Below are 12,805 nucleotides of genomic sequence, written 5' to 3' on the forward strand. Positions count from 1 at the left end.
CATTGCGCACTACCGCATACCCTGGGGGTACAATTTCCTTATCAGAAATACCGGAATGCAGCCACGTTTCTGTGATACTGAGGACATCAGGTGCAAGTGCAAGGATTATTGCTTCTAGCTGATCTACTTTACTAACGAGACTGTGAGCATTTACATTGATTATTGTTGCTGACTTCGGCTTCTCGTGATACGTTGTTCGCTTGGTACATCTTTTTTCATTGCCTTTTGCTTAGCAATTTTTGTTACTGCTATCATTTTATTGCTGTTTTCGTCCCAGGAAAAGAGCCTTCCCTCCACTTTAACCTTATAGACATGGCGTACTTTTTCCTGGCGATCGCGATTTTCTTTCGTGTGAGCCCACAGCTTCCTTCTAATTTCTCGGATAGGCTGGGAAAAATTCCCACCGACGGAAATTGTGGAACCTTAAATTTTGAGCAGTTTTTCATAATGTTGGTTTTAAACTGGTAGTCAACAAGCTTCATTATGATAGGACTGGATTTTTGCTCATCGCCCTGCTTTGGCCTACCAAGACGGTGAATGCGTTCGACTCCCGATATCGTTACGCCAAGTAAATCCTCGAAAATTTTCTTAACTACAGTGATTTCGAGTACTTCAGTCGACTCGTTTTCTCCTTCCTCGACACCATATACGATCAGATTAGAACGACGGCTTCTATTTTCGAGGGCATCTAGTTTTTTGGCCATAATTTCTATACTACATCCAAGTTCAGCTACTCTGTTGACTCAGTCACTCACTTTAGTCTCAAGGCTAGCAATTTTCTCTAGTTTTTTATCAAGCGCATTGAGTTTTTCATTCGTCTCTGCTCGGCCATCTTTTATTGCACCCGCGATAAGCTTCAGTTGAGCGGCCAGCTCTACAAGTGTGGGTCCCGAGAAGGACTCGACATCGCCACCCAGAAGCAGCAAGAAACTCATAGAAGCGCAGGAATTGCCAACGAAGTTGCACACGAACCGTAGGCACGGCAGCAAAATAACGAATACATAATTACTGCGGAACCATTTTCGAAACTTTTTTCGCACCTGCATACAAAATTGGAGCGGATTGTTAGGCGGCATTCTGACGCTGCTACCGTGCCCACTGCTGAGCGACCCGTTGCAGGCCAGGTTTATAGCTGGCACAAGTGTTGACGCTAGTGGCACATTGAGGATTTCCGGGGGGAGTGCTGATGCAGTTCCAGCGCCGACAGCAACGATTTCCAAGGCATATGTGATGATGGTCGATTCACGAGTTGCGGTGTCGATATTCAGAAGCCATATCTGCTGCGCATCTGTGGTCGATGGGGCTACCGTCGGTACCGTTGGTTGAAGCAGCAGAAAGAGGAGCGTCTGGATACAAAATAGGGGCGCTATAACGTAAAACTATTCCAAACTTTTCTATTCTAATTCTGCTGTCAGCCCTCCACGATTGGTCAAAAGCCTTTTTCGACCACCCCCACTTCACCTGTCTGTCACGCGACGTCACGAAAACCACGATACCTCTCCATCTGATATGATGTGTACACACTGATTATGCATAATTTGACAGAAAAAATAAAACCAGTTATTCCCGATTCGACGCCCCTTCGCCATTAACCCCCGGCTATTGGTAAAAAGTTTTCCGGCTGCAACCACTTCACCTGCCTATCACGCGACGTCGCAAATCCGCGATAACTCACCGCGTCAAAGTGACGTGTACGCACTAAAGATGCATTAGCATGCCGAACAAAACTGAATTTTCTTTTGAATAGCTGCAGGCTGCCCCGTTCCGAAAGTAATAAAAGATGGCTGCCGCCGATCGCTCAGGCGCTCGCTACTCGCACCTGCCGGAGAGCATGGGTGCACTGTAAAACATCTCCGTCATTATACGGAAAACTGCAGGTAAAAATACGGAAAATATCTCATATTTCAAAAATATGGCAAAATCTGCCGTTAATATACGGAAAGTGCTGTCCATTTTAAGCTTTACGGAAATTTTCACTGTAATCATATAAGGCTATACACTGTTTTGGACAAAACAGACAGAATTCCGCATTTTTGTTGCTCGAACATCCATATTATTGTGAGAAAATTTAAGCTGTCTGAATGAGCGGTCGTACTCACAAAGTTTCAGCTAACAATATTTTATTGAACACGCAAACTCTGCGGATTATGAAGATGCGTACAAAATGTGAGAGCTAGCCTTCTCCCAAAAGCCGCAATCACAGATTGCATAAATATATATACGCATCTTCTATTCCGGTCGCAGTTTGCCGCGCATATGGGCCTTGTAACGCTGATCATATGCGCAAATATATGCGCGTTGTCGCAATGTTCTCAAATTAAGCGCTTTGCAGTTAATAATACAGCATATATGTTTAAGAGAACGCACAGCGGTGGGCATACGTGCATACGTAAACAAGCTTGCGGCACTCAGGTGCTGGTGCACTGGGAATAACATTGGTGCTCTACTCCAAAAATTGTACGCACTATAAATCAGTACCGAAACGCAGGGAGTGGTATAATGATCGTAACTGCGTTTATATTTAGCAACAAATGGTCTCGAAGGAGACTGGCGACCTATAGATCCAAGTACAACGGTCGGATGAAATTTTCGGATGCGGCAAGCAATTAACCCAAGTGTGAAAGGGCATTGCTGAACTGCAATGTAGTTGGTTTAACTCATTCCCATAATATTTACAAAATATCTCTTCTCTGACAATAACCGCCCATTCATTGAGACAAATCGACTGCGCACATTCTTCACTGTTCATGTGTTAATTCTTGCGGTAAGATAAAATCGCAAACATTTAGCGCTTCATCTTGAAACAAGACCGGTAAGCGCACTCATTGTTGTACGGCAGAATAAAGAACGCGAACATGCACCGACATGTGTGCAAACTACTGGAAGGTGAGTGGAGATGAAGGACCTATTACCGTGCTAGTACTGTGTGTACTGTCCGAAAGAAGATTAAAAAAAAGACGGAAATGAATGCCCAGTGCCGAGATGTAACGATTCAAGCTTTATTACTTTTCGACCTAGAATGCAACACCATTACTTCCATGTGCTTTATACATGGATAAATGTTATGACACAATTCATTACATGCACCAACCAGCCCAAATTAACACTAAACTAGAGCTTATGGACGCATCGCAGTGCACTGCTTTGCACTTCATTGCCGCACAGGAGTTTGCTATCCCCAGTAGCGAGCGGTTTGGTTGACCTCCCTGCCTTTCTGCTTCTTGCATTCTCTCGCCGTTTGTATACAGCGCATTAACTTGAGGGAGAGAAAGCGTTTTCCTATTTTAGAATTCAATTACTCGTCAAGAAATTATTTTGCAGTTGCAGTAACTAAAGCACAAATGCGAAAACGAAACCGATTCTGTTCTGTTCTCCGCACTCACAGAGTGCGGCTCCAGGGGGCAGCGCGTGCTGCGCGTCCGTTAGGAGTGGCAGACGGAGCTGCACATGTGTAGTCAGCCGGCATTTTTTGTGTCGTGTTGTAAAAGCTGTTAATTCGCCGTAAATATCTCTTGATTTGTACTCAAGAGTGGAACGAGACCCCAAGGAAGAGAGATTGACGCATCGGGAGTGAAGAACAGAAACGATGGATGGTTACGCGGCTTGGGTCTCGGCACGTTCGAATTGGCTAGGTTCCGAATTTGTCGCTGTGTAGTGTACGCTTGTGCGCTCGTAATTTGCCGTGATCGCGCGGAGATATTTGCGCTAGATGTCTTTCACTTCGTGTACAAAACTCTGCACGCTGCGGCATCGAAGAAGTTGTCCTGTGTTTAGGTGCACGTATGCGCTTGGACACGGATAGCCTGCTTGCTCTCAGCGGGTGTTTGACTGTCTACGCGCGCTCGTAACTTGCTCATGAGGTAAGCCCATTTTAATCTTATTTGGTTTGTATAACGTAGGTGTTAAAATGATGTGTGGTAAGCCGGTGTCGCGAACAGAAATATTGTTTCAAAAGACCACTATACAACGTCTTGGGGCGAAAATGACGCATGAATGGGGAAAGCGATCCCCCTATCTTTTCAGATCGATTCCAGTGGTAGCGCGATTGGCTCGATCGCAGTTTCCGTGAGCTACTTCTAACCTTTTGCTCACTCGCGTTAAAAGCGTAGAATAAAACTCCGTTCAGTTGCGCACTTGTATTGACGCTTGTATTGGCTTGAGAGCATACTGTATCCGATACAAGAACTTCTGCTAGAATACGGAAATAAACGTTCGAGGCAATAGCAGTGGTTCACTACCCGTGATCGTTGCTTTCTTGCTTGCGTGCACGTTTTAATTGTGACCAGAAAAAAAAAGTTATTTGCTCTGGCTGTTCTGCTGTGTTTCCTTGGTGCAACTTCTTGTAGTGCAGCAAGACGTGTTGCTTCGAATGATGTCTGGGCAGTCAAGGCATTTGTGTCAGTAAGCAAGCATTAAACGGGGTATCAGTGCGAAAAAATTTGGACATACAAGAGAAGCGAATGGTGTCATCATATACTCTTTTATTTTACGAATAATTCAGTTGTATTATTAAAGCGGAGAGTGGATATGCATGAGAGTCAGATTGTATTGATACTCAGCAAAAACAAGGTAACTTATCATTACTAATCAATCCTTTTCTTTTACTGAAAGGCAAGTTGCTGTTGTTCTGCTCGAGCTGAGACGAGGTCTGCTGCCTGCGATGGGTCCATCTCTCTCAAGTTATCGCAGTATTGTAGCTCACAAAGTGAGTGGATTTTGTTTTTTCTTGGCAATTTGCTACCTGAGTCATGATGATGATGATATGTCGTGTTTATTGGCGCAAGGGCCAAGTGTGGCCAAAGAGCGCCAAGGCAGTGTTGGGAAGTTCGCAATGTAGTTATGAGTTCTATGGGGTTAATGTAAAGTGGCTGTATAGGGGCCTTAAAAATAGTCGCTCTAGAGTGCGTAAAATCTATATGTAATAAGATTATGTCGATGACAAATGACGTGTTCTATGTGTAATAAAATCCATCGTGAAAGAGGGATGCAATAAAGAAAATATATTAGATGGTGAAATTACCTGGAGCACCACTGCCTCGCCAGAGCCCTTGAAACACAAGGGCCTAGAGGCATGTGCTATATGAAACAGATAAAACAGTGGACTCCTCTAAACAGAGGAGACGCTACGAGTGTGTAGGGCTAATAACATGTAATACAACATCTTTCAGGAAGCCCAGGACGGCGCTGGAGTCAAACAGCGGTTCTGGGCCTAGTAACATTACTGGATGAAGGGGGATGTGCTGGCGGTATGCTAAGGGAAAATGTTTCTTTCGTTCAGATTCGGCTTTTCGACACTCCAGGAGGATGTGGAGGACGGTCAGCCTCTCCCCGCATCTACCACAGGTTGGAGGCTCGTTTCCGGTGAGTAAAAAGCTATGCGCGCCAAATGTGTGTCCTATTCTTAGACGACAGAATAGGACATCTGTCCGGCGTGATTTTGTTACGGAAGGCCAGAATCCTAACTGTGGCATTATCACGTGGAGCTTATTATTTGTTTCCGCGTCCCATAGCCGTTGCCACTGGTTCCGTAGTTTCCTCCGTAAGAAGGGCTTCAGGTCTGTGACAGGAACTGCAGCGGTGGATTAGCAGAATGCGATGCAACTGACGTGGCCATCTGGTCCGCAAGAACGTTACCTTCGATGCCCCTATGACCTGGCACCCAGCATATGATGACATGGTGATTACCTATATACGCTTTACACAGAGCAGAATAAAGTTCGTTAATTACTGGATTTTTGTGGTTAGAGAATGCCATCAAGGCCTTCATGACACTAAGGGAATCCGTATATATGACTGCTTTCTGGAGTTTTCATTTCCTGATATGCTTCACAGCCGACAATAGTGCGTAGGCCTCAGCCGTAAAGATACTAGTTTCCGCTTGCAGTACATCGGTTTCCTAGAAGGATGGCCCGACGGCTGCGTAGGACACCCCGTCGTGTGACTTCGATGCGTCTGTGTAGAACTCCGTGCAGGAGTGTTTGTGCTGGAGTTCCCGGAAATGCATTTGGATTTCAATCTCTGGAGCGTTTTTTGTAACTTCCATGAAAGATGTATCGCATTGTATCAACTGCCACTCCCAAGGAGGTAGCAGCTTGGCTGGATGCATTAGGCGAAGTTCGAGGAGTGGAACATGCATTTCATGACTAAGTTCCCTCACACGCAGCGAGAAAGCCTGTCTTACGGAAAGACGATTACGAAATAGTGTAGCATATGTCATATCATTATAGGTGTTAAAACAGATGTTCGGGATTAGAGTGCACTTTCAAAAAATAAGTTTGGCTGATGTATGTACTCTGGATATGAAGTGACCACTCATTCGATTCTGCATATAAACTTTGTATGGGAGTCGTTCTGAAAGCTCCTGTGGCTAAACGGATACCCAGATGGTCACCAGGGCCTAGCATCTTTGGTGCGCTCGGGGTGGCAGAGTGATAAATGACGGCACCATAGTCTAGTCGCAATGGAATGAGGCTTTTATATAGATTCATTTAACACTTCCTGTCACTACCCCACGTAGTCTGGGATAGAAGTTTAATTATGTTCATTGTTTTCAGACATTTTTCTTTAAGATGTTTAATGTGGGGGACGAAAGTGAGTCTGTAGTCAAGTATGATACCTAGAAATTTGTGTTCTTTGTTTACAGGTATCTGTTGTCCACACACTTCTAAGCAGGGATCCGGAACTAGGCCTCTCTTCCTTGTGAACAGAACACAAGAACTCTTATGAGGATTGATTTTGAATCCATTTTTCTCTGCCCACCCTGACACCTTGTTCAAACCATGCTGTACCTGTCTCTCGCACACTGCGAGGTTACAGGATTTGAAACATATTTGAATGTCATCCACATAGACGGAATACAAAATGGCCGGTGGTAAGGAAGCACGAAGTGTTGTCATCTTAACAATAAGGAGTGTGCAACTGAGCACGCCACCCTGGGGTACACCGGTTTCTTGTGCGAAAGGACGTGACAGCACATTGCCTACTTTCAGCCTGAAGGTACGATTGGACAAGTAGCTTTTTATTACGTTTAGCATATTACCATGAATGCCTATTTCTGACAATACCTGAATCATGAACATCTACTTAGATGTGTGGGTGATCACTGTTAGTGACATTGGAGTGCTGGTGGACAAGCACTCCTTTATGATTGCAACGCATATGACAGAGTGCAGCGGTGGCAGTTTGTGAAGGTGTTAATCTATAAGCCAAATTAGGTTCTTTGAGGTAATATATTTGAGGCACAGATCATGTTCATGAAGAAAAACCTATATTTGCCAGGACTAACGCTTATAGAAATTCGCCTCTAGTTTCATCTATTGCCGATTGGAAGTCGCTACCTGCAAACATTGTCTCGCTTACGGAATCATCATCATTTCATGCAGCACTGCTAACCTTTCTAGAGTGTGTCAACCTGTCGGAACCCACATTTCCTTGAATATTTACTTGAACAGTGTGTTCAAGGGCTTGGCATTGTATAAAATTCATTCAGTTTCATCTGATATGTATCTGTGTAGGCTGTTTACCTAAGTCATTGTTCGATTGTATCCTTAAACTCGTGTTCTGATGGGTACTGATTGTTTGCATCACATTGTAGGTTCTTATGCGTGCTTCACGCTACTAAACATTGTATAAACTTCGTTACCATTTTCTTTCTTTCTTTCTTTTGTTTGCTTCTGCTAGAGGTTTTTTTGTGGTTCCTAATTCCTTCATATATTTACATTGTACAGATTTCACTCATGTTTGAACTTTTCCGTCCCCCCCATGTAATGCCCTAATGGGCCCTTAGGGTACTCAAATAAATAAATAAATAAATAAGTATATTGATGACATTGGATTGTGGTCTAGCAGGCAAAATGCTAAACAAGGAGAAGTAATCTTAATTTGGACTTGGTAAGATGTGCAAGCAACTCAGCCTGTTATACATGAAATGGGACATTTGTAGATGTCTTCTACAATGCTGCAGTCCGGAATAGCTTCAGAGTTAGGTGATTCCACTATAATTTCTCTGTAAAGCAGGCACCACAGTTTAGCATTTGGGGAGGCTGGCATCAGCAGGCATCTATTTACTGTGAAGTTCAAATCAGATGTTACTGTTACAGTGACTACATATAATTTACGGTTTAATTCTAATCTTGATGAGGCAGACATAATTTACCCACTTGGGTAAACAATAGTGATGTAATATATATGTATACAAGTATTACCCATTCATTTATGCCATTTGGACAATGGCATAAATCCATGGGTAATACTTGTATACATAGACATTACATCACTATTGTGAAACCAAGTGGTGCCCCTGCATGCTAAAATTTACAGGGCTATTATTAGGTAATGTCAACTTTTGTTGTAACATTAAGGCACCTTTTATAATATTACAGATTACCACCATTGTGTACCATCATAGTGTGATATTTACACTAAATATATTTGACTTTGCTATAAAATCCTGCACAGTGGTGCGTCATGAAACTTTTTTTAATAGTTTCTGGCCTCGGAATGCACTGCACGTTATATTCTTGTTTGCAACAAGACTATAATGCAGTTTTCTCTCCTTATATTTTGCGGCACTTGAAACTGCAGCGAGCTAAACAACTGGGCAGCAATACTGGAATCGCTACTGCGTGTGGAGCTGTCTTCAAACACACACAAGGAATACATAATTGCTTTTCTTAGCGCAAAACAACGGACACAAGAAAGATGACAGAACAACGCGCTACTCTCAACTGACATCACTTTATTGCGTCCCTCCTTTGTAGACAGCACAATCTAGAAGAACATGCACTGTGAACACCGTATGCAGGAACCACCAACATCTGATCACAAGAGCACATTCATGCGATAGAATCCTCAAAAAACATATTGAGCACTGTACAAGGTTAAAGAAAGCACACTAATGCACTGTGAGCCCAATAACTGCATGAAGAAAGCTTCCGATGATTCTCTGGCGGTGGTATCACGGCTCTTTTTCAATATCGTAGTATCACGAAACATTGCGAACATAAGGGATCCATACCAACAGGCACAGGTTCCCATTTGGCTCAACATTGTAAAATACGGAAGTGCAAAGCCATGTTTCATGATACTACGATTTTGAAAAAATGATGAGATACCATCACCCGAGAGTTATCGGAAGCTTTCTTCATACAGTCATTGGGGTCACAGTACATTAGTGTGCCTTCCTTAACCTTGTGCAGGGCTCAATTTGGATTTTTGGATTCCGTCGCATGAGTGCGCTCTTCTGATCGGTTGTTAGTGGTTCCTGCACATGGTGCTCACTGCGCATGTTCTTCTAGAATGTGCTTTCTTTAAAGGAGGGAAGCAATAAAGTGATGTCAATTGAGAGTAGCGCCTTGTGCTGGGGGGGGGGGGGTCGTCTTTCTTGTGTCCATTGCTCTGCACTTAACAAAGTATTTATGGATTCGCACCAACTAGCCCGCCAACACATTGTGTTGAACGCAAGGAAATGCGGCTTTGCCTTTTTGACTGTGTTGCGGGTACTTCTGAAGTACTGTCTGTCCAATAACCTTGGTGGCATGGAAGTGCCTTCCACTTCTATGCGTTGCTTTCTTTTTCATTGTGGCATCACATCACATTATAATCATAATGTGTGTGTACTTTTTCTAAGAGACCCATATTGCTATCCTTGTGGTATATTTGCTGTCGCATTATTTATGTGCAAGTGACCAGTACTCCAAGTTCCATTTTATTGCAAAGTAAACTATTGGTACCTAAACCGTTCTGTATATCAGAAAACAAAAGCCGAACTGCTGAACAGTACCAAGCAGCAGCCTTATTGCAGTGGCAAGGAGTCAGATTTTATTGGTCATGCACAGGCGCACAGGGTACCTCTTTATTACTTGCTCAACAATTAAGCTGTGTGAAAACTGAGTATTTATGTTGCTTCAACCACATGGTATTGGCCATTGCTCCTGCCCTCAGCAAATGTGGAAGATTATCATGGCGTTTCTTTTTCTAACTTTTTCCTTACTACAGTGGGATTACTGCATGCGTAAGTAGGAAACGGATCACATAGGCAATCAAAAGCCAACAATGTGTGAAGTTGTAACATTGATTGTACAGTTTGATGACCCAGAATAAGTAGAAATACACCATATATGATTGACAATTAACTTTTATTTGACACAGGGCTAGAGCATACGGTAAGCATACTGTATGCTCATACGGTGTCGCATCAACTTAAATTTCAGTGTAGCTTTAAAGTGTACGCTTCTATTGTTGCATTCCGTCAGAGGGATGGTAATGTTTCGCGTGTATTGCAACTAGACTGTCTGTATACAGTAGTAAAAATGTGCGAACTGAATTTTTTAATGATTTGATAGAATGTGTAGAACAATAAAGCCATACAATCAACGCACAGTGATGTGACTTTCTCTGCACATGTTGCTGGTTCAAAAAAGTATGGCTGAAGCTGTTGCCAAGGTTCTGACCTGAATAGAAAGCCAGTATAAAAGGGTCCACACCACTGATCTCTACTACAGGGGATGGACAGCACATCGAGCGCCATTGACTGAAGCCAACCTTGTCCCGGAAGTTGCTTCACAACTTTGCAGCAGCACATTGTTTGCACGGGTGTGTGGCATTTCTTCCCCTAACATGCCTGCCTGATGTGCCATAAGCTACTCAAGCAGTGTTTCAAGGTGTCCAGATTTTTTTCATTGCAGGGTCTACAGTGTCGCTAACATAAGTGGCGTCCAATGGAAACACTGGTAAATGAGAAAAAACTTGATGTAATAGAACACTATCGTATACGGGTTCAGATTGTCATAAAAACTCATACCAGACATGTAGAGACCTCCTGAAATGTGAAAAACCACAAAGAAAAGTATTTCGGCAGCAATATTATCTGATCACACGCACTAGTTAGTCCACCATATGCCCTGCTTCCAGGACAAGCGACTGCATGACACCGCATTTCCACTGGCTTCACCTGCATCAGGTGCGGTTTGCTGCATCCAGCAAAACATATTAGAAATCAGTGGTGCACAATGTTTTCTGTCGCCTTTCTCGACGCGCTCTGACCACAAGGTAAACTGTTTCCAAAGCAGCAAAAGGGAAAGGGCTCTAAAGACATTGTATTTTAAAGTGGCTTCTACTGGGTAACGCAAGTACTGTGGCATAGTAGATTTTCACCAGGCAACCTGGGAGCCCAAAAAGGCTGTTGTTTACTTGCAAATGACCAACATGTTGTGAGCATGTTGAAGTTCTTTTTTTAATCTCATCGCTTATTTAGCTAGTGGAGACAGCTTTCACAACTGGAGAAGCCTTGGAAGCATGAACCACTTCACAAAACCAGCTTCAATATATCATGTGTCTGATCACAATTTCATGGCTGCATGAGTGAACCCTCTGGTTAACGTGTAAGAGTGTTCATGCATTATCCACTTTATATACAGGTCAACCCTATCTTGAGATTTAAGCTGATGTTGCGTTTAGAGAAATTATGGCCGAGAGCCAGCTTTTGAGAATGCACATTGAGCTCGACAGAATAAACGCCAGCACAAGTCGTTGAGGATTTCCGATGAAGAATCTTCAAAGGCCAGTTCATTTATTGGTGTCAATATTCTGCTCGAAGTTGTTGATTGTTACGTTCATATGGTGCCCAAACATTGCGGTAACAACTTCACTTGGAGTACATAGCAAGGGTGTATACAATGTAAGCTGCTGGCTTTTTCTCTGTGTTTTCAAAAACTGGTTTCTTGTTCAGTTTAAATTTTTCAAATTTTGCATTGTTTATTAGGTGTTGTGTCCTGTTTCCTTTTCCTTCAGCTTCTTAGTTAAACATCTGAATAGTGAACACAACTTCACCTTTTGCTTGATTCTCTAGATTAGATGCCCTCGATGCAAAACAATTTCACTTCAAAACTGCTTGAACCATACTGAAAGAATAACTTGAAGCAGCCATAGCCGCTAATAACACGCAAGAGATGATTATGAAAACTGTAATATTGTTTTGTGATCTACAGGGTGTCTTAACTATCGTGCACCAAAATTTAGAAATATGTAAATGCAATGTAACTAGACAGAATGAAGGTAATGTTGTTTGCCATCGCTTGGAGATTCTGAGATTATCTTTTTGCGTTCTGCCTGATTACATAATTCTTAATTAGTTTATAAATATCTCAAATAAATAAATGAAAAGTGTCAATTAAAAGTTGTAGAGCAATATGAAAGCCTCCCGATACACTTTTCTGTTAGTATTACTCATTGTGTGCTACATGAAAGTGTTTTTCCAAGGAATAATCCTGCGAATACATGTAAAGTGTCTGGAGTGGCCAGTCATGTGTCAATTTTGCGGTGCAAAGCCACGAATACAACTTAAATGGGTTCTTTTAAGAAAATGACTCAGTTCAAAAAATTATCCTTCTTAATGCAGCCTGTGGAGACAAGGTTTCTTAGCCATGGCCATGGCCCTCAAGCAAGATGCCGAGGCCACAGGCAGTTCCTCCAGTGACCCTGAAATGGTCCCCTGGGGCACAAGTCTAATTTGGCACCCCTACCTTTCTCCTGCAGCTTTTCTGTCTACGTAGCTAACCAGGTGGGTCAACGATTGCAAAGGGAAAAAAGAATCAACAGCTTCAAACATAGAACTTGCTCAAGCTCAATGCATTTTTGGTGTGAAGTTTTCCCCTTATCATTTATCAAAAAACGGGTAATAAGTATATGGTATGGTCCTCATACAGACACCTCTTTCCCACGGAGAATTATCAGCAAAAAAGCAGCTTATGCAGGCTCGTATGTTAGTTAGGATGATGTGGCATATATAAGATAATGATTATGAATT

The 12,805-nt window shown here is 42.7% G+C and overlaps 1 protein-coding gene across 1 annotated transcript in view; it reads left to right on the forward strand.

Moving 5' to 3' along the window:
- Nucleotides 1-12,551, forward strand: part of LOC135916835 (uncharacterized) — a 136,276-nt gene extending 123,725 nt beyond the window's left edge. Inside the window, exon 5 of the mRNA XM_065450268.1 lies at nucleotides 12,398-12,551. Within this exon, the coding sequence (XP_065306340.1) occupies nucleotides 12,398-12,551 (154 nt within the window). The remainder of the gene's footprint in view (nucleotides 1-12,397) is intronic.
- Nucleotides 12,552-12,805: the final 254 nt, after the last annotated feature.

The sequence above is a fragment of the Dermacentor albipictus genome, chromosome 7, assembly GCF_038994185.2.
Source record: "Dermacentor albipictus isolate Rhodes 1998 colony chromosome 7, USDA_Dalb.pri_finalv2, whole genome shotgun sequence".
In the NCBI taxonomy this organism is placed as follows: domain Eukaryota; kingdom Metazoa; phylum Arthropoda; class Arachnida; order Ixodida; family Ixodidae; genus Dermacentor; species Dermacentor albipictus.